This window comes from Sus scrofa, chromosome 7 (assembly GCF_000003025.6).
Source record: "Sus scrofa isolate TJ Tabasco breed Duroc chromosome 7, Sscrofa11.1, whole genome shotgun sequence".
Taxonomy (NCBI): domain Eukaryota; kingdom Metazoa; phylum Chordata; class Mammalia; order Artiodactyla; family Suidae; genus Sus; species Sus scrofa.
In genome coordinates, this window is record NC_010449.5 from 100,545,323 (window position 1) to 100,571,080 (window position 25,758).

The window sequence follows — 25,758 nt, forward strand, 5'->3', positions numbered from 1 at the left end:
TTAAAAACAAGGTAATGGCAGTTTAAAAGCCACTGCGTTCTTTAGGGTCAGTTTATTATAAGTCATCATACCACAAAGAATCAGTTTATAAGGCCATTTATCATGTGCATTATGTAGTAAACAAGACTTTGCCCACAGCGCCCCCACCAGGCCAGTCCCGAGGATGACTGGGAATGTGATACCTCCAGACTCAGCAGAGATTGGAGTAAACATTTCCATTAGGTTCTCGAGCTAGCTCCTTTGGTTTCCTCCCTAGAAAAGATTTAATCTACAGCAAAAGGGGGTGCAACAGCATGTTCTACACAATTAAAAGCAAAGGGGTCACTGGCTAGTCTTGGCATTTCTTCTGTACGATGAGGCAGGAAGCCAGGCTTCTACCTTGTAGCTATCTGGGCACATGGCAACTGAACACTACATTTCATGTGGATAAAGCTGAGGAGAGAATGGACATGCCTTTCTTCACATGGAAGGTATTCTGATTCAGGCTTAACAGATTCAGAAGCCTGCTGGACACGGAACCTCCGTGTTAAGCAGGTTGCAGCAGCACATCTACAGGTTCTGAGGCTGCTTAAGCAAACAGCTGCTCAACAACTGTTTGCTCTAACTCTCCCTTCATAACCCCTTTGGGCTACACTGATTTATTTTACTGGTGTGAAATCAACCTTCATGACCAGCATGACTAGGGGCCAGAGATCCTCATCAATTTGGAAAGGGGGCTGTGAGGGAAGAAACAGGGCCTTTGCCTCTGAAAGGGCATTAGGCAAACACTCAGCCCTTAGTAGGTGAGTCAGGTATTTCTGTTCACCTTGCATGACTCCGTGAGGATGAAGCGTGTTTGACCACCTGAAATCCTCACCCTATCACGAAAGTTTAAGATCGTGATGAAAGGACTAAGATGCCAATGTTTGTCAAAGCAACCAAGCAGTACTCTAGGGTCTAGAGACGAGAATGTTTTTTAAAGGGAAGAAATTCCCAAAGCAAAGCAAAAAGCTTAGTGCTCCAAAGACCCTGCCCCTGAACATTGTCTTTCAAAATTCACTTGCTCTAGAATTTATGCCATATTCTAGGGTAAAGCTTTTAAAATCAACATGGGAGGAGAACTGGCCACTGCCACTTGATCCATTCTTTGGGTGTGATTTTGATGTCCCCTAGTTAAACTTCCTAGTTTCTGATGTGATCTGCAGGAGGTTGGATGAACCTGAAATACGTAAAGACAACGCTAAATGAAAAGAGCAATGAGGAAAAGTGAGAAGGATTAGTCACGCCTCTATTAACTAACTCTGATCATCCTCCTTGGTAGTAATGGTTAGCTAATACCTGTTTGAATCCCATCAGATTCCTGAAGCAGGTTGTGTTAAACCATGTACTTAAAACAAGACTTATTTATCCCAGATGTCTCCTCATTCCCAATGACTGTATTTATATACACTTGTATTTCCCCAAGTGCTTGGTTAGATGATACTTGTGATATGACTGGACCCTAGATTTATATTACAGTTTCAAGAAGAGACAACCAGTGTGTATGTTTTGTCCTCTAGAAAGTAGATGTCCTGGAGAGATCACAGGAGTTTTAACGCTTCAAAATAAATCTGTAACTTAACTGCATTTATCCAGAACTAACTGCACAAGCAAAGTGATATATATATATATGCACACACACACATACATGTGTGCATATATATATATTTACACACATATATTTTCAATGCCCATACTAACTGACATTTTAAGTTACAGTGACTTCATGCAAGCCAAAAGAAAGGACTAGCTGGTAAGTTTACTGCTTGATGTTTATGACTTTTCATGGACCCTCTACCATGAAATAGCAGCTACAATGCAAAAGCTCTCTAGTGTTCTAACGGTGTCTATGGTGAGGACCTAGATATGCGGGAAAGGTTAGTAATGTATTTTATTTTACAAGACGAATTACTTAGTTACCACCAAGTGGTATCTTTTTTTACTTCAACTTGTACATGCTAAATACAGTCCCTGCATCTGTACTTGGTTTTTTTTTTTTATTCACCTTTTTCTACTCTTTACAAAGGTAAAATAAAACCTTAGAATATTTCAAGGGCTTAAGGCTCTCAGATGCTGAGAGTGACCAAAGGTAACTTAAGACATGAAAACAGGAGTTCCGGTTATGGCTCAGTGGAAAGGAACCTGACTAGTATCCATGAGGATGCAGGTTCAGTCCCTGGCTTCACTGAGCGGGTTAAGGATCCAGCTTTGCCGTGAGCTGTGATGCAGGTCACAGACAAGGCTCGGTGTAGGCCAGCAGCTTGTAGCCCCGATTCTTTGACCCCTAGCCTGGGAACTTCCATATGCCATGGATGCGGCCCTAACAAGCAAAAAAAGACATGAAAATAAAACTTCACAAACAATAATAGCATTGCTTACATCCTCCACCACATGTACCTGCACAAACATACCACAGCTGATGACGAGATGCTTAGGAGAATCTGGGCTGAGAGTTTTTACCAATCAAAGGAATAATTTCAAAAAATATGACGTGCAAAAACTTTCACACAATGTTTTTCCATTTTGTTTCCAATCCCTCCCCCCATGATATTTGACGGCTATTAAAAGACAAGCTGATCTTGGGTAGGAAAAAAGTCAAGAGTTCTCTTCACTTAAGCGTAACAGAAAACAAGCAATAAAGGGAACTTTTCCAATGGTGACTTTCAGATGTGTTCTTTGGTTGAACAGTATAAAGCTCTCTGAAAGAAGTCCCCTCACCTGGTATGAAAAGTCAAAACAGAGGATCCCAGTTTAGCACAGAAAAACACGTTCGGGATTTCTCAAGGGAAAAGGGGGGGGGTGGTAGCGGAAGGAGATGGCGCCTCTAGACCCCCAATGCCAGGTTAGAACTGCGTGAGAACATCAAGAATGAAGGAGAACCAGCACACAGACAGTGATATTTAAATGGGTCATCTCCTGAAAAGAGTAAATTAAAAAGTTTAATCCTTAAATTAGGAACATGATAAATGATTTCTGAGCAGAGAATTTACCAACATTTTCTTTCATCAGTTTAAGTCCTAATCTGGACCCAGACCCAGGCAGGGGCTGTCCCAATTTTGAAAATGTGAAAGTAATAAGAACTAAACCACAGACACTGTAAGGAGCCATCAATTCCTTCCACACGGCCCCTGCCCTCTTACCCCAGAGAAGTACAAGTCACTCTATCGAGCAGCTTTGTACTCAGAATAGTGGGGTGCAAGTCAGCTTCACCACAGACGTCTGACTGGGGTGGGATGTGGGTGCTTTTAAAACAATTTAAGTGTTTTAAATAGAGGTGGGAGTGTAGGATTATAGCTTGGGAAGAATCCCGAAATTGGACATGCCCTCAGATGGTGACAATTACGAAGAAACATCTGGTCACCAGAAGAGAATGGACTAAGCCCCATCCCTGGAGGCTCCTGGCCAGGGAGGGTCACACAATGAGGGGGAGTTTCAGCAGGATTAGCATTTACTGTTTTTCTCAAATGGATAAACTTAAGACGCATTAAAACACTTGGGTTATGTGGCAGGTTAAAGAAAGATTCCAAGACTGGCAACCTCTGAGACCTGGACTGGAAGTAAGTGGAAGGCACCTGCTCCCCGGGAGGAGGGCCAGCGGAGTCTTGAGGCCACAGAGTCAGGGCCAGCAGGACCTTTCAATGCGCCCATGTCTGGGAAGTGGCTGGGAGAGGAAAAAGGCCTTCGAGGTTAGCCAGAGGCAGGCTAGGGTCAGCGTGATGTCACAAGTGGAGTAGTTAAAAAATAAAACATACTTTTTAATGCACAAAAAAGCAAAGTGAGTCACCTCTTTTTTAAACGGTGAACTGTAGCAAAGGAAGGATGTGAAGCAGTTTCTATTTACAAAATGCCATTTAGAGTGGAGGTGGCCACCGTCAGTAGTTGAGGAAATGTCTTGCACGTGAGTCGGCCACAGAAGTGTGGTTCCTGGAACTGGCTCAGAAAGGCCACACGCTGTCCTGGGGGCGGGAGAGGCCCTCAAGGGGAGCACCAAAAAGGCTCAGTCTTCTGTTTCTTCATATGTAGTCTCATCAAAGGGCCTGTCCAGTAGGGGTACCAACCGATGACGGGAATACTTCAGCTGCAACAGGTCCCCGACTTCATCTATCTCCTTTAAAGCCTAAAATGTACAAGACAGAGCAGAGGTTAGTCAGAGCCAGGAGGATGAAGGCACCCTTGGGTGCTTTAATTTCCTAAAAACGATCGTGGTAAGGTTATTCTGTGGTGGGACCGTGTCCAGTGCATTTACTCTGAGCAGACTACAGTCCAGCCATGGAAAGAGCTGCTTTTTGAGAAGGACGGCAGGCTGACCACGAAGAATAGGTTGTGAAGAGCAGGGGTGCAGGGTAAAGGGTATGATTCATCAAAGTATGATATGCTTGGGAGAAGAAAGTGTACCCTGACTTTGCCAGGCTGGCTACAATTTGTCATCTCTCCCTTCAGGCTCTAGCACTTGCTCTCTCTGCTATCACAGTACCAGAAAAGTGATGAGGAGTTTGCACTGGGACGCTTCCTAGATGCAAGATGAAGAGAGTTTCTGAAGTGGGCTGCTGTGCAGACTTAGCAAGGAAAGGTGGAGAGTTCCCGGGTGGCGCAGTGAGTTAACGATCTGGCACTGTCACTGCTGTGGCTGGGGTTGCTGCTGTGATGCGGGTTTGATCCTTGGCCTGGAAACTTCCACATACCGCAGGTGTGGCCAAAAAGAAAAAGTGGAACCCAGCAAGGAAAGAACAGAGTCAACATTTAAACTCAGGTCTGATTTAAAACCTCCAAACCCTGGGAGTTCCTGCTGTGGTGCAACAGGATCTGCTGTGTCTGGAGTGCTGGGACACAGGTTCAATCCCCCACCCAGCACAATGGGTTAAGCTGTAGCTGCAGCCTAGACTGCAACTGTAGCTCAGAGCAGGGTGGCCAAAAAAGAAAATATATAAATAAATTAATTTAAAAATAAATAAATAAAACCTCCAAACCCTAACATTGAGAGATTATCTTTTTTTGGCTGCAGCATGCAGGCTTTGTGGGTGTTGCCTAAGGTGTCTACAGACCTCAGCTTTGGAGACAATGACTCTAAGACACCATCTTATTAGACTAAGAAAAGGTACTGTGAGCAGCAGAAGTCCTGTTGCCTGAGGGCGACTCTCCCTAATTTCCAACACATCAAATCTTCCGTCCACTTTCATGGTTTTAGGTCCATATGAAAATGTACACCTTCTAGTTCAGAAAAGAGAATCCACTGATTATGAGTAAACAGATTCTATACCCGTTCTTAAATTTAACTTTTAAAAATCAGTGTTTGTAGAGAGGGAAAAAAAACCCCATCAATAAATAGTATTCCTTATTTATGCTAGCATTAAAAAAAAATTCTTCACGCCAAATGTGAAAAATATAGAATGGAAATAAGAGGTGGACTTCAATATGCTATCAGAACAGTGGCACCTTTGAAAAGTTTAATTAAATCCATATGGAAACAATTTAAGATTGAATTTCAGCTGGGAGAAGCCATTAGCCATTTATTACCCTGACCTCTGATATAGAATTTATTAATTTAAAACAATATATGACTTACTAAGATCACAAAGTAAAGACACTGATGAACCTAACTTCAGAAGAACCTGATTATTTTTTCATCAATATAAAAAAGAAAATGAATAGAGATGGATAAAACCCACAGTAGCCCAAAGGGATCTAGATATCAAATTATTTATGGCTGATCCCAAAACCGAGTATCTCCGATGAATAGGTTTTATTTACATAAAAGACATTGTAACTGGAAACTGCTGACCATGATGTGGGGTTTACCTGGTTAGATTAGAAATAAGGAACCATGACAAGTAGCACCATTTGTTAACAAGTCGTCTACACTGAATCTCTGGATCACAGGGTAAGATGGGATCACAGGGAAAAAGCACGTTAGCTATAGGGTTGAGTATAGTCCTTGAAAAAGAAAATATTCTAGGAGAGCTGTGCCACCTGAGCTAATAATCTTGATCTTCTCTCTCTCTTTTTTTTTTTTTTTTGTTGGGGACCTGCTTTACTGTGGACCCCCAGAGGCCACGCACTCTGTAACCCAGGGCACAGATGAGTGGTGGGCAAAGTTCTATTTGAATGAGTCCTCCATCCTCCTCCTCAGGCAGTAATTCCCAGGCCAGGGACTGAAGCCACGCCGCAGCTGTGACAATACTGGATCCTGAACCCACTGAGCCATCAGGAAACGCCCCATTTTTAAGACAACAGCTTTACTGAGATACAATTTTTTTATGCCACAAAATTTACCTTTTAAAATGTTTACAGTTCAGAGTTGTATAATTTTCATCACTATCTAATTTGAAAGTATCATCATCTCAAAAAATAAACCCCATGCTCATATCCTCATTCTTCCTTTCCCTAGGCCCTGACAACCACCAATCTGTTTTCTGACCCAATGAATTTACTTATTTTGGACATTTCATATAAATGTGGTCTTCTGTATCATCTTTCACTTAGTATAATATATTTTTTGTCTTTTTTTTTTTTTTTTTTTCTTTTCTAGGGCCACACCCGTGGCATATAGAGGTTCCCAGGCTAGGGGTCTAATCAGAGCTGTAGATGCCGGCCTACACCACAGTCAGTCACAGCAACGCCAGATCCGAGCCGTGTCTGCCACCCACATCATAGCTCACAGCAACACCAGATCCTTAACCCACTGAGTGAGGCCAGGGATCGAACCTACAACCTCATGGTTCCTAGCTGGATTTGTTAACCACTGAGCCATGACAGGAACTCCAGAAATACACTAATTTCTTTTATGTTATCTTTTACTCTGCAGTTTGCTGAATATGTTTATTAGCTCTAGAGAGTTAGTTTTTCTGTGTCAATTTTATAGCATTGTCTATTCATGTCACAGGGCCCATTAATAAATAAAAGTTCATTTGTATCTCATAATGTTCATGTTTTCTTCCATAAAAAAACCATAAGACAAAATGACTTCAACAAACCTATTTCCAGTAAAAAAAAAATATACTTTATGCTTAAAAAAGCTAAAGGGGGAGTTCCCGTCATGGCTCAGTGGTTAACAAATCCGACTAGGAACCATGAGGTTTCGGGTTTGATCCCTGGCCTCCCTCAATGGGTTAAGGATCCGGTGTTGCCATGAGCTGTGGCATAGGTCGAAGACGCGGCTCGGATCCTGCGTGGCTGTGGCTCTGGTGTAGGCTGGCGGCTACAGCTCTGATTAGACCCCTAGCCTGGGACCCTCCATATGCCACAGGAGTGGCCCAAGAAATGGCAGAAAGACAAAAAAAAAAAAAAAAAAAAAAAAAAAAAAAAAAAAAAAAAAACAACTAAAGGGAAAGCAAAGTCAAATAATCCCTCCAAGTAGATCCTATGAAAAAGATTAGAACTCTCAATTGGCAAACATGTTAGTTGGCAACAGAAACCTACTGAGATATCCTGGTTACATTTAAATTGTTTCATGAATGTGTACAGTTATCAGGAGTAAAAACTGTTGTTAGAAGACACAGTGTAGGAATTCCCCTCGTGGTCGTTGTGCTGCAGTGGAAACAAATCTGACTAGGAACCATAAGGTTAAAAAAAAGAGAGATGAGAACATATTAAGAGACCATAAGTATTTACATTCAGTAATAATTATGAGCCCCTACTATGTGCTGGGCACTGTGGTAGGTTCAGGAGATACAGAATCAGAAAAACAGACTTAGTTCTTCCTTAAGATTTATCAACAGAAAAGACTGCCATTAAATAATTACAGGTGTAAACAGCCTCCTAAGGGAGGGTCTTAAGATTCCAGGAAACATCTTGCAAGAGGGTTTGGTAAAAGCCCTGAGCAAGTTTCTTTTAAGCATAGATGTGAAGAATGAGTTGCAGTTAGCCAGGCAAAGGGGAGAGGAGAGTCCAGAGAGAAAATTCCACAGGCAGAACAACACTGAAGAAAGCCTAGAGGAGAAACAGCTAGAGCAGAAAGAGAATGATCGAGCTGTAGAGAATGTAATAAAGGAGAAGGTGGAATAAGCTGAAGCCAGAAGCCAGAAAACTCCCCAGAGCCCTGATCACGTGGGGCCTGGTGGATGATGCTAACAGTTTTGCTGTTTGTAAGCAGCCTTGCATACTCCCTCCTCTGCTTTACCAGTAAATATCTTAGGTGCTCAAAGAACATCAGGATCAACAGATGATCTACTTACAGTATCAAGTATTTCTTTGGTATGAGCTGCCGACAGGCAAAACCTGGCTCTGGACTCGATGATTGGGGTAGCAGGAAATCCTACCACAACGACACCGACATTCCGCTTTAGCATCTCCCGCCCAAAGGCGCTGCAGAGGGGAAATAAGAAAACAGGAAGAATAATAAAGCACACGGTACGAAAGTCTTGCAGTCCCGAAGGATTTAAGCTCCTGGGTGATCCAGACACTAGAGACTTCTATTAGGAATTTTCTTCTAACCTCTATGAAAGTTAAAACTGACAGTTCAGGAGTTCCCGTCGTGGCGCAGTGGTAATGAATCCGACTAGGAACCATGAGGTTGCGGGTTTGGTCCGGCGTTGCCATGAGCTGTGGTGTAGGTTGCAGACGCGGCTTGGATCCCGCGTTGCTGTGGCTCTGGCGTAGGCCGGTAGCTACAGCTCCGATTGGACCCCCAGCCTGGGAATCTCCATATGCCACAGGAGCAGCCCAAGAAATAGCAAAAAAAGACAAAAAAAAAAAAAACAAAAACAAAACCCTGACAGTTCATGAAGACCTCTTTTATTCAATCCTGAAGTGGTCTTCTTCCAAATGGTTTCCTTCACAAAGGTGAAAGAATATTGTTGGCAGAGACCAATTTTTAATAGGGCTTACCTAAAGTAATTTGCAACTGTAGCCTTGAGGTGTCCTTGACATGTAACAGTGGTTCAGAGGTTTCAAAATGAACTTGAGTTTAAAACCTGGTCCTTGAAATGTTATGCTTGGCAGTTTAAGAAAATTATTAAGATCAAGGACGCAGAGGACTTGCTGTAACATGGACATCGTTCTGCCAGTGGAAAGGCTGAACATTAGCTCTCCAGACCAGGCATTTTTTTTGATGGACTTGGGTGTTGGGCTGCCTTTGAATTTGGGGCTTCCTTTGGCCAGCTCACCTCCAGCCTTCAGAAGACCACCCAGACTACACGATTCTTGTTTAACCCCCATCCCAAGCCAAACGAGGCAAGTGACATTATGCCACATCTATATCTTGCCTAATTAACAAAATTCTAACTTTGATGTTAAATTTTGTTATTTACAAGATTATGTTATTCTTTATTCTTTTCTCTTGCAGACCTATCTAATTCCTTTCTGACTCTTCCCTTAGCTGTCTAAAGCATTTGTTTGAGAATAAAAAATCCCCCTCACTTCAGATACCCTGGTAACAGCCCCAGGTTTCCCCACTCCTTCCAGGACCAGTACATCATCTTCAATGTGTCTCCTTTGGGTCAGGCCAAGCCTGAGCGCCCTGCATCTTTGGCACATGCTCCCAAACTGTCTAGTGCTTTATTTGAATTCTGCCTTACTCTCTCTAAATCTTTATTATAATGTCCACGGTCAGGTTCACCTGTGTAGATTAAATCAGACAAAGTCCTCTCTATAGAAAGGCTTCCGGACTAAGTCAGTCCTCCAGACCAGCTAACTTTTTGAGCTTATTTATGATAATTCCACGTTGAGAAGAATGAGGGAAATCTTACACCTTTGCTTTTGGTTCATTCCTATCATCTCTTCCGAAGGCCATAATGCCAAATGCCCATAGGACTTCCTGCTGGAAATGGAACTCCTTGCTTTTCCTCAATGAGCACCCTTTCCCAATCTTCCCCTTACTATCTTTGGAATTGCCATATCTCCAGGTTCTCTGATTTAATTTTCCTTCCTATATTCACTGTAATAAACATTTACTGAGTGCCAGAGACTGTGATGGGTACTAGGGATTCAAAGATGAATAAAGACGTTTGTTCCTTTAATGAGTTCAATTAAACTTGAGAAATGATCCGTATCCAATTTTGTATTTAAGATCAAGTCAGAGCTCACAGATCTGAAAAGATGTGCGCGGTTTTTTTTTTTTTGTTTTTTTTTGTTTTTTTTTTGGCCACACACACCGCATGTGAAAGTTCCTGGGCCAGGGATCCAACCCAGGCCACGGGAGTAACCTAAGTCACAGTAGTGACAGCACTGAGTCCCCAGCTGCAAGGCCCCTAGGGAACTCAAAGATGTGCTTTTTTTTAACTGAGCCTATTTTAAGTAGATAACTCCTTTATTTTATATCTCTGGTATAATTTTGCACATACTTATTTGGAAACTAATTATACTAACTTAATATTAGATTTTCAAATATATTTTGGTTTCGTTTTACATCTAGACTTCTCAAATACATTGAAAGCTATTCTAGGGCAAAGATTTCCATTATATACACTTTGCACAAGCCAAAAAGGCTGGTGTAATGTGCACATCTGGTAACTGTGCAATAACACAGCTGACCTCACGGCTCACGGCTCGCCTTAGGCACTGCACTCCAGCTCCTCTCATCTCCTGCTAGTCTTCCGTTCGCTAAGTATGTTACTGCATTGTGGCCTTTGCACAGAAGCTTCTTCCTCCGAGTGGCTAACTTGCTCAGCTAATTCAAGCTCAGACGTCATCTTCCCTTCCACTGAGGCTCACAGTGCCCACCTCATTTATTAACGCTGTAACCTCCCACCTACGGGGCACTCTCAATACCCCGTATCTTGCTCTATTTTTTCCCATAACATTTAATACCTTCTAACATATCACATAATTTACTTACTTATTATATTTTTCTGACCCTTGCCCCACTAGAGCATAAGCTCCACAAGGACAGGGATTTTTATTCCTTTTTTTTTTTTTTAATTTTTTTAAATTTTTTTTGTCTTTTGTCTTTTTGTTGTTGTTGCTATTTCTTGGGCCGCTCCCGCGGCATATGGAGGTTCCCAGGCCAGGGGTTGAATCGGAGCTGTAGCCACCGGCCTACGCCAGAGCCACAGCAACGCGGGATCCGAGCCGCGTCTGCAACCTACACCACAGCTCACGGCAACGCCGGATCGTCAACCCACTGAGCAAGGGCAGGGACCGAACCCGCAACCTCATGGTTCCCAGTCGGATTCGTTAACCACTGCGCCACGACGGGAACACCGGATTTTTATTTCTGTGTTTTGTTCACTGTTCTATCTCAAGCCCCTAGAAGAGTGCATTACACTCAGATGTTTGTTTAATGAAAGACTAACAGTTCACATTTTTTACAAATTGGGATTCACTATCTAATCTATGGCACATCGAGCAAATGAAGGTTAACATAATGAGGGCAAGATAATTTTCCCCAATAAAATACGTAAGTCTGAGTTTCACAGCACGGGAAACTTTGAGTCTAATAAAAGACCAATATGAAATCTGAAAAAAAAAAGTACCCAATTTTGGCCGGCATGTAGAGCATCAGAGGCACAACTGGAGAATCTTCATTTCCATAGATGATGAAGCCCATCTCTTTTAGACGTCTCCTGAAATACCTGGTGTTTTCGGCTAACTGCTGTATACATTCTTTGCCTGGAAAATCACGGAGAGAGAAATAAAATAATGCTAAGAATTAAGGAGTGGAAAAAGACAGTAATCTCATCTATTTTATCAATCGGTCTGTTTCTTTCTTTTCAACATAACATTTTTGCACAGTAAACTGTATGAATATAGATAGAAACAAATATATCTTGCTTTTGCATTCTGGGATAGCAGGTGTTGACAGCAGATTTTATAATAATGTACAAAACAAAGCTAAAGGACTAGTATTTCCATGGCACATCAGCATCCTCAAACATTTTCATGAATACTATCTCATTTAACACTCTACCATCCTTTTGCAGTAGGTAGCATATTTATTATCATTTTCATTTTATATATTTATAAATTAGGAGACTCTCAAAGGCGGTGATTGGCCTATAATCACACAGTATTGGGTGGCACAGCTGAGACTAGAATCTAGGTCGTTCAACTTCCATTTCATTCTAAAAACTGTGCTCCAAGTAATTTCACACATAAGTCCAGAGACAGAGCCATCCAGAGCTCCACATTTTCCTCTTACGAGTTTACGTCACCATTTCCCTAAAACTTCTATCAGTTAGCAATAGCATATCCATACAACATAGAACTGTATATATTTTTTTTTGATCTTTTTTTAGGGCTGCATTTGCGGCATATGGAGGTTCCCAGGTTAGGGGTCAAATCGGAGCTGTAGCCGCCAGCCTATGCCACAGCCACAGCCACAGCAAGGCCGGATTGAAGCCATGTCTGCGACCTACACCACAGCTCATGACAACGCCAGGTCCTTAATCCACTGAGCGAGGCCAGGGATCGAACCTGCGTCCTCATGGATACTAGTTGGGTTCGTTAACCACTGCGCCATGATGGGAACTCCCCTAAAACCATATTTTTAATCCTCCTTTGTTCATGTCCCTAAACACAAATGGATTAAGACATATATTTCTCTAACTGCTAACTCACGAAATTATTTGGCCTGGTTTTGACTTTATGATCATCTAAGAACAATTGTTCTGTTACAGAGAGCAAGCCATAACCCTAAATTAAAACTCTATATATAAATAATTTCAAGTTGACCAGAGAGGTACACAAAGCTATGACTAGGTCAGTGTGACCTCTGAAGTGCATCACTTAAGTTCTGACATATATCTTTCCCTTAGAAATACCAACACATGCTTACTCTACATTTAGAATAAGAGATTTCCACTTCTATCCATGATAGAGTACCAGGAACTGGATTTACGTTTCTGCTTGTAAAGAACAGGAAGCTGGACAGAGTATATAAACAATGGTTTTCAGATACTGGGCCAGAGGCAGTGCAGGACTGAAGCTGGAGAGAAGGGAAATAAAAAGGTAGACTTTGGATTGTCCCTGTACCGCCTGGAGACAGGTCCCAGGCTGCTGGGGGTGGGATGGGGAGACCAGTCTTATCAGTTGAGGACACCAGAGATAGAGCCAGGGAAGCCAAGGTGGCTAGAATTTATTGGGCAGCACAACAGGAGAGGAGGAAAGTGCACAGAGGGACCTTTGGGATCCACAGAAGAACCTTTGGCCAAGTGCCGATCTGCACACACATGAGAAGAAACCTGAGGGCTGGGGAAAGCTCCAGCAGAAAGCAGGAGACCAAACAATTCCTGGCATTCAGAAATGGGAACAGCTTGCATTTTTACCAACCAAAATGGAAAGACCTCAGAATCACGCTAGTAGTGGAGCTAAATTAGACCTAGACTAAAAGTTGCTCTGGCCCACCCCAACAGCCCTTAAAAGCAAGTCTCAGAAGGTTCCAACTGATTCCAAGAACAAACTCCATTATTACTTAAAGGAATACAGCAATCCCTGGCCTTTACTTCCACACGCCACGGGCATCCCCCACCCCCGCTGCTGCCCCAGCCAAAAAAACAGAATACAACAAAATGTAGCCCCTAGTAACGTAAAATTCATAATGTCTGAAGTATAATAAAAAAAATTCCAGGCATTCAAACAGGAAATATGACCCAGCAACCAGGAGAAGGTTCTATCAATAGAAACAGGCAGAAATGACAAAGTATAAGCGGACAAGGGTTTAAAGTTGCTATTATATAAATATGCTCCATACACTCAGGTAGAGGAAACATGAATGATGAGAGGAAAAGGAACAACTGACACATGCGAAAATGATGATGAACCTCAAAACTATTATGTTAAATGAAATAAGCTAAACACAAGAGATGATATACTTTTGAATTCATTTATTATTACATCAACAGAAAACAGATTAGTGGTTGCCAGGGAGTGGAGAGAAGACTGGCAGCAAAGGGCTAAGAGGGATCTTTCTGACAGTGACAAAAACATCTATACCTGTTTATGGTATGGGTTCATGACTGTACACATTTGTTGGAACTCATGGAATTATACACATGGAATTGTACAATAAATTGGTGAATTTATTGTACATAAATGATAGCTTATTAAAGTTTTTAAAAAACTGGGTGGCACAGTTTTAGTGCTAATTTAGTGCATATTAATTTTTCCTACACCACTAATTATTTTACAACTTGCTACCTTTTTCTCATCATAAACTATCTACCTGCTGTTAAAATTATTTTTCTCATTCCAGAATTATCAAGGAAAAGAAAAAATGTTAGGAGATTTAGACCTTAACTTTTCCACGAATTGCTATATCATTCTAAGCAAGTTTTCTATAACAAAAGGAACCATGCAGTGCAATCTGCTCCCTGACAATAAGAGTCCCAGAAGAAAATCCGTCTAAAGTAGCACTCATATATATTTAACTGGAAGATATGGAGAATAGGCATTGAAAGCTCACAATTTACATATCCTTTTTATTGCTGAATAGTATTCCTTAGCAAAGATATACATTTTGTTTATCCATTTATGTGTTCATGGACATCAGAGCTGAGATTAGCAACCTTCATTTGGGCAGTTATAAAGTTTGGATCATAAAGAATTCTCTCCTAAATAGAGGAGGTGGATAAAAGGGAACCCTTGGACACCTGATAATGGTGGGAATAGGCTGGTACAGCTGCTACTAGCCTGCATTCTTTGGCCTTCCCTAATCAACTGAAATTCACAGGAGACCAGGCAAGAAATCCAGGCAAGACCTTATTGGTGTACGTGCTGTAGCAGAGAGGAGCAAAAACAAGCAATGGGTTTCCTTGCTCACTTGACTGCTCCTCGAGGGGTGGTGGGGGCAAGCTGGTTCCTTACATGGGGTGAGAGTAGGAATGGGTCCAGGGGTCAGGACAAAGAGGTGACTGGGGTGGTCTGCTCAACCTTGTGGTGGTGCTGTGTGCCAGTCGTACTGGGTGCAGGTGTTGCTGTGTGCAGGTGTAGTACCCTGCTCTTGCTCTGGCCTCTTCAGAAATGGCAGCTGGGTTTTTAGGGTTTTTTTGTATCTTCTTGCCCATAATTTGCCCCATCGGAGCATGCACTCAGTTATTTTTAGTCCCTTATAGTTTCTTTGTATTTTGTTGCTCAAGGAGATGTATGTCTAGGTGCAAGTTCTGCAGCCACAGCAGCAAAGGGTCCCAAATGCAGACTGTCTCACAGCCACTATGGAAAACAGTATGGAGGTTCCTTAAAAAATTGAAAATAGAACTATCCTATGATCCAGCAATTCCATTCCTGGGTATATAGCAAGAAAAACAGAAAACACTCATTCAAAAGATACAAACACCCCAATGTTCATAGCAGCACTATGCTATGGCAACATATAGAAACAACCCAAGTGTCCATCAACAGACGACTAGATTAAGAAGATGTGAAATAGGAGTTCCCACCGTGGCTCAGTGGTTAACGAATCCGACTAGGAACCATGAGGTTGCGGGTTCGGTCCCTGCGCTTGCTCAGTGGGTTAACGATCTGGCGTTGCCGTGAGCTGTGGTGTAGGTTGCAGACGCGGCTCAGATCCTGCGTTGCTGTGGCTCTGGCGTAGGCCGGTGGCTACAGCTCCGATTAGACCCCTAGCCTGGGAACCTCCATATGCCGCGGAAGCGGCCCAAAGAAATAGCAAAAAAGACCAAAAAAAAAAAAAGAAAAGAAAAAGAATGGCGAAAACACACACACACAACTGTGGTTTCTGAAATAAATAAATAAAAATATTTAATAAAAAAATTTTTAAAAAAAGATGTGAGATATATATACGGAGTATTATTCAGCCATAAAAAGAATGAAATTCTGCCATTTGCAACAACAGGGACGGACCTAGAGAATAATACGCTTAGTGAAATGTCAGACAGAGAAATACTGTATGATATGACTTATAGGGGCATATATTCAGAAAAGATGAAAAGATATATTTCATTGCTCTAATCAGTAAAGATATATATGTACCCCAATGTTTACAGCAGCACTATTTAAAACAGCCAAGACATGGAAGCAACCTAAAAGTCCACTGACAGGTGAATAGATAAAAATGTGGTATTTATATATATTACAGTGGAATATTACTCAGCCACAAGAAGGAATGAAATAACACCATTTGCAGCAACATGGATGTACTTAGAGATTATCATACTTAGAGATGTCATAAGTGAAATAAGCCAGAGAAAGACAAAAATCACATGATATCACTTATATGTGGACGCTAAAAAATGATACAAATGAACTTATTTACAAAATAGAAATAGACTCACAGACAGAACAAACTTACGGTTGCCAAGGGGGAAGGTAAGGGGAGGAGGATAAATCAGGAATTTGGGATTAATCGATAGATACGATTATATCTAAAATACATAAACGAGGACCAACTGTACAGCACAGAGAACTGTATTTAGTATCTTGTATGGAAAAGAATCTGAAAAGGGATGTGTGTGTGTGTGTGTGTGTGTGTGTGTATAATTGAATCACTGTGCTATACGCCTGAAAAACTGTACATCAACTATACTTCAATTAAAAACAAAACAGAAACAGACTCACCAACACAGACAAAAAACTTGTTATCAAAGGGGACAGAGAAGGAGGGGGGACAAATTAAGAATATGAGATTAACAGATAAACTACTGTATATAAAATAGATAAGCAAAAGGATTTACTGTATAACACAGGGAATTATACCCATTATCTTATAATAACTTATAACGGAAAATAATCTGCAAAAATAATGAATCACTATGCTATATACCCGAAACTAACACAATATTGTAAATCAACCATACTTCAAAAAAAAAAAAACCACGTCTCCTGAATATATAATTAAGCATCCTAGTCATGCTCAAATAAGGGAAGAATTACTATAATTAGCAACTAAACAGCTAAATTTCATTTGATTTTAAATGTTTTAGATGCATATGGTAAAAGAACGTACTACAGTTGACTCTTGAACAACAGGGATTAATCTGCATATAATTTATAGTCCACCCTCTGTAGCTGAGGTCCCTCTGAATTTGCAGATTCAACCGACCAGGGACTGTGTAGTACTGTAGTATTTACTATTGAAAAATATCCACGTATAAGTGGACCAGGGCAGCTCAAACCTGTATTGTTCACGGGTCAACTGTATTTATAATTTATACACAAATAAATAGGCCTGTGGATATTAAACTACTTTCTCTAAAGCCTTCCATTCAGTAGGAGGCAGATTAAGGTTGACTCCAGTTCAGTGCTTTCCTTCTACACTATGGCAAGAAATTATGTATTTTTCAAACTTTAAAGTGTTTAACACTTCATTGGGTAACAATATCTGTATTTTACTTTTTTTTTTTCCATCCTTTTTAGGGCCACATCTGAGACATATGGAAGTGCCCAGGCTAGGGGTCAAATCAAAGCTGCAGCTGCTGGCCTATACCGCAGCCACAGCCACAGCAACGCCAGATCCCGAACCACATTTGCCACCTACACTTCAGCTTGCGGCAACACCAGATCCTTAACCCACTGGGAAGGCCAGGGAACAAACCCATATCGTCATGGATACTACTCAGGTTCCTAACCCACTAAGCCACAATGGGAACTCCTATATTTACTTTTTAAATGACACTTACTGGTAAATGAATGGAATAGGGATGAATGGGTGAGAGAGCCTAAGGAAATACAGGGCATGCATGAGACAAGTGGAAAGTAGTTCTTCAATAAACTCATCTGGAAGACTAAACTGCAATAATCACCGGTGAGTAGGGGGCTGGAGACCGGGAGAACAGTTAGGACCAGTGCTGGATAAAGTAGAAATGATGCTCATTGTGAATCACAGAAATTAAGTGGTCTATTTATCCTACCAAACTACTAGACTGAACCCTGAAACTGCTAATATTTGACTTTTTAACCTTAAAAAGGCAGTTTCTTCTGGTTCAACCTAATAATTTCAAAGATAGTAACAGGAAAAGCAGCTAAGTTAAGTGGATACAAATCAGTTAGCTTTGGCAGCTATACATATTGGAAGGTGATTATCCCTTATTCCTGAAGTGATACTGAATTTTAAAGACATCATAGTTACCCATTTTGAATTAAACATCATATGAAATACCAGTTCATATTAATATAAGAAGCATGGTATTTAAGTCTAATCTGCTACCTCAGGTCTAAGGAGTTTTCTTTCTTTTTTGGCTATGCTCACCATATGCAGAAGTTCCCAGGCAGGGGATCGAACCCAAGCCACAGCAGTAACCTAAGCCCTGCCAGTGGCGATGCCGCTAAGCCACTAGGGACCTCCCAGGTGTTTTCTTACTGCAGAACTGCAGCAAATACCTGGTCTAACACGAATTAAAAACAAAGAAAGGTTAGCCTTGTTTTTTTTTAAAAAAAGATACTAACTCTTAAAAGGGCTTCATCCTTGCTTCAGAGAGGACACAGATGGTAATATAAGAGGTCAACATTCCTACTTTTCAAACATAAATCTTTACTTCTAAGGATGATAAAAAAACATAAAAGCAATTTGGAGAAAAGCTCTGTACTGATTCTCTTGAACTTTACCAATGAACCTTACTGTGCTGACTGTCTTTTCGGACTTCGTCAGTCATGATTTGTTAGACTGAGGCGATTTTTAGACTCTCCTCAGTAAAGGTCTACAGTGTGGCATGAAAGAGAGGGCGCGGGAAGTAAACATGGACGTGTAGCTAATGTCCCAGAAAATGGAGCAGATAACTTTAACTGGTCGTTTTTTAGTCTTCGACTTCTTTGTGATAAATTTTATACTAAGGAGGGAAGTAATGAATATGAAGAGTCGATGTGTTGTAATGGCATCATTAAATTTAAATTTAATTCTTTTAAGGAAACAGAAAGCCTAAAAGGGGGGAGGATGAAGGAAGAAGGAACATCACAATACCTGTGGATTGATAGCCACTATATGTTGATAACTTTAACTCACTTTCACAAAAGAGAATTAGACTTTGAGACTTTTACTTATTAACCACTGCTAGATTTTGACGTCGTACTAACTGCATTCCAACACTTTCAAAAGAAATATTTTTGTCAATTTTTAATCCAGATTTCTCAGGACTCTTAGCCATGTAATCTTAAGGTTCGAAGAAACTATTCAAATAAAATTCTGTAAGCCCTCCCAGACAATCAGATCAATCAGAACAGATAATATTCTATGAGCTACAAGTTTTCTGAATAATGTAAAGAATACAAAAGACAGCAGGCATTTTGTATTAAATAGCATTAGTGCTAATCACTCAGAACTTAGGCTTCAAAGAATATAGCATGTACTTTATCTGCTTAAATAGCAACGCAATTTTCTTTCTTTTTTTTTCTTCTTTTTTTTTTTTGTCTTTTGTCTTTTTAGGGCCGCACCTGTGGCATATGGAGGTTCCCAGGCTAGGGGTCTAATTGGAGCTGCAGCTGCTGGCCTACACCAGAGCCACAGCAAAGCCAGATTTGAGCCACATTTGTGACCTACACCACAGCTCACGGCAACGCCGGATCCTTAACCCACTGAGCGAGGCCAGGGATCGAACCCACAACCTCATGGTTCCCAGTCGGTATCGTTTCCGCTGCGCCACGACAGCAACTCCAACAATGCAATTTTTAATTGAGCTGATGAGCTTTCATGTAACTCATAACAACCAACAAAATGAGTGTGAGTCTGCGACTTCAAAAATAACATTTCCAGTGTTCACGGAAATCTTTCAAAATAAAGGACACAAATATGAATGATATTCAGTCAGTTGATCCCCTCACATTATAGTCCATTACACAGCTCCTAATCTTCTTAGATTTCCTGGATATGCTGATACAATCTGCCTCCCTGGGAAAAATACTGCTATTCTTTGGACTAATACACTGTCTTGTCACTACAGCTTTGGGACATGTGAGTCTTCCAGACTATCTGGCTTTCTTGGTCTCTCGCTTTTCCATATGAATTTTAGGATTAGCTTGCCAATTTCTGAAAAACAGACAGCTGGGATTTTGATAGGGATGTTGCTGAATCCATAGATCAACTTGAGGAGGACTGCTACTTTAACAATATGAGGTCCTCCAACCTTTGGGCACAGCTATCTTTCCATTTATTTAGATCTTCTTTCCTGTTCACTTTTGTACATTTTTTTCTTGGATGAAATTAAGTAAATAGTCTCAAAATATTGAGTTGGGTTGAGAAGATAGGGCAAAAGGAAGAAATGAATAAACACATTAAACATAAAATCATATGGTTCCTAATATGCAGTAAGAATAAATAATGTTTCTTTCTCTATTTTACTTTTATTTCTCATTTCCCCTAATGGGAATGGAATGCTGTTTTTAAAGTAGTTGGAGGAGTTCCCATTGTGGCTCAGTGGTTAACGAATCCGACTAGGAACCGTGAGGTTGCAGGTTCGATCCCTGGCCTTGCTCAGTGGGTTAAGGATCCAGTGTTGCCGTGAGCTGTGGTGTAGGTCGCAGACGCAGCTCAGATCCCGCATTGCTGTGGCTCTGGTGTAGGCTAGCGGCTACAGCTCCCATTAGACTCCTAGCCTGGGAACCTCCATATGCCATGGGTGCGGCCCTAGAAAAGGCAAAAAGACCAAAAAAAAAAAAAAAAAAAAAAAAAAAAAAGGCAGTTGGAAAGGTTACAAGTGTTGGCATTAATATTGAATATATTGCCAGTGAGACTGTAAACTGATACTTTGTAAAAATGGCAATAAATGCTAAACCTAAAGATATGCCTACTCTATGACTCAGCAATTTCATTTCTAAATACACATACCCAACAGGGTTGTATACCAAAAGGCATGGATTATAACGTCATTCTTAATAATAACCAAATTCAGGAAACAACCCAATTTCTGTCAGCAGAATGAATAAACTGTGACATATTCAAACAGCAGGATAATGGACAGGAATCAAAACGAATTATTGTTCCACCAAAATATGTGGATGACTCTCAAAGATATATGATAAATAAAATACACCAGATTTAAAAGAGCATTACATGTACTGTATTATAGGTAAGAATCCACTTACATGAAGTTCAAAAAATAGGTGAAACTAATATTATAGTGTCAGAAATCAAAACAGTGGTTATCTGTGGCAAAAAGGAATGATTTGGGAAGAGGCACAGGATAACCTGGGATACTGAAAATGTTGTACAACATGATCTGGGTGGTGATTAGACAAGTATGTATTTATCCACTGAACTGGATGCTTAAGATGTCTGCACTTAACAGTATGATACTTTATAATGTATCTATAGTGATACTATATACTTTAGATTTTTTTTTTTTTCCAGGACTGCATCCGCAGCATATGGAGGTTCCCAGGCTAGGGGTCTAACCAGAGCTACATCTGCCAGCCTATACCACAGCCACAGCAACACCAGATCCAAGCCGTGTCTGCGACCTACACCATGGCTTACGGCAACACCAGATTCTTAACCCACTGAGCAAGGCCAGGGATCACACCCACATCCTCATGAATATAAGCTGGGTTTGCTAACCGCTGAGCCACAACAGGAACTCTGATACTATATACTTTAATAAAAAATAAATTTTAAGTACTTGGGAAATAAACTGGGAAAAAACTGGAATGAGGTTAAATTTCTGATATCTCATTTTGTAATCTTATATATACCTAATTACTATTCAAAAATCACCCTTTTAGTTAAAACAAAACCATCTAGACATTACAGGGGCAGGCTCAAGCATTCTCCATTTAGCCTTTGTTGTTTAAGACAAAACTAGAGAAACACCATTTTTAGTACTGTTAGGAGAAGTGTTAAACAGTGCTTTGGAGTTAAAGCCCTTGCCCTGAGGCAGGAAATGAAAGCATAAAAGAGCTGGCCCTTCCCTTCTTCCCTTAAAAAAAAAAAAAAAAAAAAAAAAATCATATAAATGAATGCACAAATCAGACAACACTGGCCAAAAAAAATTTTCAGTTTTATTTGTGCAACTACTTTCATTCCTATAAAGTCTTTTTTTTTTTTTTTTTTTTTAATTTGGCTGCACCCATGCCATGAAGTTCCCAACCCAGGGAATGAACCTGTACCATAGCTGTAACCACAGCCACAGCAGTGACAATGTTGGATCCCTAACCTGCTGAGCCATCAGGGAACTCTCCCAATAAAATCATTTCTTCCTTAGATGTTTTATTGTTAGTTTTTCTCATACATATTTTGTCAAGAGGGAGAAGATGATGAAATGCTCGGATGAGGTATTACTAACAAATCTGATTCAGATTGCCTGCTCAAAAAATGGCTTTTAGGAGAGCTATGGGACATTACAATTCACATTATTAGGGTGCGATGGAGTCATAACTATTCAGCAAAGGAAAGTTAAGTGACATGACTATAATACCAAAGCACAAACAAATGCTCCATGTTTACTGAAAATGTCAATTTGGGATTAAAAACATTTAAACATCTTCAGGTGAGCATGATATCGTATCTATGTACAACAAAGGTTCTCCTGAAACTGTGCTTTCTAAAAAGACTGAAATCAAAATCCTGAAAAATATGGTAACACCAGCAAGATAATAACTTCTTAGGACTAACACTTTTGCTGAATTAGAAGGATGGGTTCTTTTGGAAACTAGAGGATTTGACTTCCATTTCATTTATTTATTTATTTATTCATATTTTTAAACTTTTTTGCTTTTTAGGCCTGCACCTGTAGCATATGGAAGTTCCCAGGGTAGGGGTCAAATTGGAGCTGCAGCTGCCGGCTTATACCACAGCCACAGCAATGAAGGAATTGAGCCTCACCTTCGACCTACACCATAGCTCATGGCAATGCCAGATCCTTAACCTACTGAGTGAGGCCAGGGATTGAACGCATGTCCTCATGGATACTAGCTGGGTTCATTATTGCTGAATCACATCGGGAACTCCCTTGACTTCCATTTTAAAAGGGGTAAAGCTGAATGGAGAGAATACACGCAGAGAAACTGCGTAAGGAAGGCTGAATTTATACCAGAGCTTAAGATGTTCCTGAACTAAATAAATCTTAGATAAACAGAACACTCCTTACGTGTGAAAGCATATCCTTTAATGGGGAGAATTGCTGGGATTCCTGATTCCATTTAATCAGGAAATGAGAGTTCCAAAAATAACTTTCACTTCTTCCAAGAAGTTGGCAAGTGAACATTTAGATTTGACACCAACAATATTAAGAACTATACTGTAGTCTCTGAGGTTTTGGGGAGCCCAGTGGAAACCCAGTGAATTTTTTTTTTTGGTCTTTTCTAGGGCATAAATGATGTACATTGCTCAAAATCACGTACCTTAGAATAAAAAATCTAGAATAAAATTATCTTAGAATAAAAAATCTTGTAGTCATGCTCTCTATACATTCCCTCAAGAACAGGGCATACTAAATAATTAAAAACTGAGTCAAGAGTTCCCGTCGTGGCGCAGTGGTTAACGAATCCGACTAGGAATCATGAGGTTGCGGGTTCGATCCCTGCCCTTGCTCAGTGGGTTAACGATCCGGCGTTGCCGTGAGCTGTGGTGTAGGTTGCAGACGTGGCTCGGATCCCGCGTTGCTGTGGCTCTGGTGTAGGCCGATGGCTACAGCTCCGATTGGACCCCCTAGCCTGGGAGCCTCCATATGCCACGGGAGCAGCCCAAGAAATGGCAAAAAGACCAAAAAAAAAAAAAAAAAAAAAAAAATCTTGTAGTCATGTTCTCTATACATTCCCTCAAGAACAGGGCATACTAAATAATTAAAAACTGAGTCAATAAAGGTAAAAATTGGGAAAAAGAAAACCCTTTCTATAAGTAGTAGCAAATATTTGGTACTTGTTAAAATTTTGGTAATTTTTGCTCACCTTATGCATCTTATAAATGTATAGATGGTGAAACTGAATTCCATGCCAACAGAAACAATTATGTTATTGATAATTAACAAGGTTAAACCACGGAAGAACTTCTATTTCATGATTTTTTTCCCTACATTTATATGATACCATTGTATGTGGGCTGGGCAGAACAGGGATTAATTCTTAACTAGGTCATAAAGTTTTCTTTGTTAAAGAAGCAGTGTTTCTTTCACTCATCTTTCTGAATCCTCAGTGGTCCCTCTCTTTGAATAGCTCCAAAGTGAGGGGGGAAGGCAACAGACAACACTTTCAACTTTCATCACAGCACTTTCTAGATCAATAAATTATGTACTTGTCACAAGGATGCATCTGAAGAGCAGCATCTCATGGCCTTCTGGAAAGGAGCAAGGGGAACAAAAGAATGCCACACAAATCAACTGACCCTTAAGGTCATCCTGAGTTCTTTAACTTCTACATGTAAACCTACAGACACACAGATGAAGATCATTATATCTAAAAATATCTTAAAATACCAAAAGGGACTAGAGAAGGAAATATCGGCAGCGAGATTATAGAGCATAAGACGTTAAAAAAAAAAAAAATCAGTGAAGCTATTTTTAAAACCACAAGTTCCATGTTGGAACTTGAATTTATCTGTTCATGTTTTTCATAGGCTCTCAGAGAAAGAACTATAAAGTATCTTATCTAAAAATGTTACCTAAAACAAAAGTAAAAAGGGCAGGGTAGATTCATTTTAATAACACATTTCACTTAAGCCCCAGCTAATTAATGGGCATGAGAAAAATCTTCCTTAGGGTCCTAAGAGATTCAAGGAACAGGAAAATAAATGTACATTCCTGCTCCAGTGAACAGGCTTGTAAAAGGGATATTTATAAGGAACTTTCAGGAAGTAAGACTTCAGTAACTTTGCAACACTTCAGGAAAATAGGTGGGAACTAGGTTTCCCATCTTCTAGATGCGTTCCCTGTTTTGTTAGACTGGTGACAAATAGCAAAGTGCTCAGCTTGGGCAACTGTCAAATTAATGAACATCAGAACAGCCGGCCTGCCTCTCCCTACCCCAGGGATACAATCCAAAGCAGGCCTTCGGTTCTTTATGGCCCAACAAGAATGCATACAAGCATTTGAACCTACTCTTCCATTATTACTATTGCTATTTCTCTCTCTAGCAACTAGAGCAGCTCTTGTTAACACCAAACGCTGCACTAAATTCCTCTCACAAGCACTGTTTATCAGCCCCCTGCCCCAGCAGTAGCTTAATTTTTTAATTAATTTCATGCCAAGAACTAGGATTTCCTGAGGACTGCCAGAGGATGTACAACAAGCAGCAGGGGCTAAGGCTTAAAGTTGTTGATTCAATATAATCAAGAATTTATAAGAACTGTTGCTAACGTACAACCAGAAACAGAGGGCCCTAAATAAAAGGAAGAAAAGAAGCCAAGTGCCTCTGAAAAAAATTAAGGAACTGAGTTTTAAAGGATGCCAGCTCACAGGACAGAAGGGTTTAATTTGTTCAAAGACTGTCCTGCTGTCCTCCTTCAGTACAGGGACCTATCAGAGCTGAAGGGCTGAGGAAATACTTGTACTGGGTCAGGGACTGATGGGCAGGTGCAGAGGTTAGCCAGTAAAGCAGTCACTGCTGAAGGCAAGGCAATAAGTGTTCCCCAAACTGATCAGTGTCAAACGTTTATGAAAAAGTGTATATGGTGGACAAGGCCTTTCGCAGATTATGTACAAAAGAATTTGAGATTGTGAATTAATGGACTATAAAAAAATACAAGTAGCATTTTTTTAAAAAAGTAAAACAAAATAATTCCAATCAGTCTTGAGAGACCTGACCATAGGTCTCTGAATCCTGAGTTGTCTCTTCTTCCTCCCATAATTGGTTCTAACTTCACCTACGCCAGTGATTCATTCAGCAAGGATCATCAGTTCTTTAGAAGGAAGCATCAAGGCGTTAAGATTTCCAAAAACAAGGAAAATTGGCAACTTAGCATCAACACTGAATTCCTACTCCACAAGCCAGTAT

The 25,758-nt window shown here is 40.5% G+C and overlaps 1 protein-coding gene across 1 annotated transcript in view; it reads right to left on the bottom strand.

Moving 5' to 3' along the window:
- Positions 38–25,758, bottom strand: part of SPTLC2 (serine palmitoyltransferase long chain base subunit 2) — a 93,614-nt gene continuing 67,893 nt past the window's right edge. Inside the window, exons 10-12 of the mRNA XM_021099554.1 lie at positions 11,427–11,562; positions 8,190–8,319; positions 38–4,135 (exon numbers count right to left, since the gene is read on the bottom strand). Coding sequence (XP_020955213.1) covers positions 4,016–4,135; positions 8,190–8,319; positions 11,427–11,562 — 386 coding nt within the window. The 3' untranslated portion in view covers positions 38–4,015. The remainder of the gene's footprint in view (positions 4,136–8,189; positions 8,320–11,426; positions 11,563–25,758) is intronic.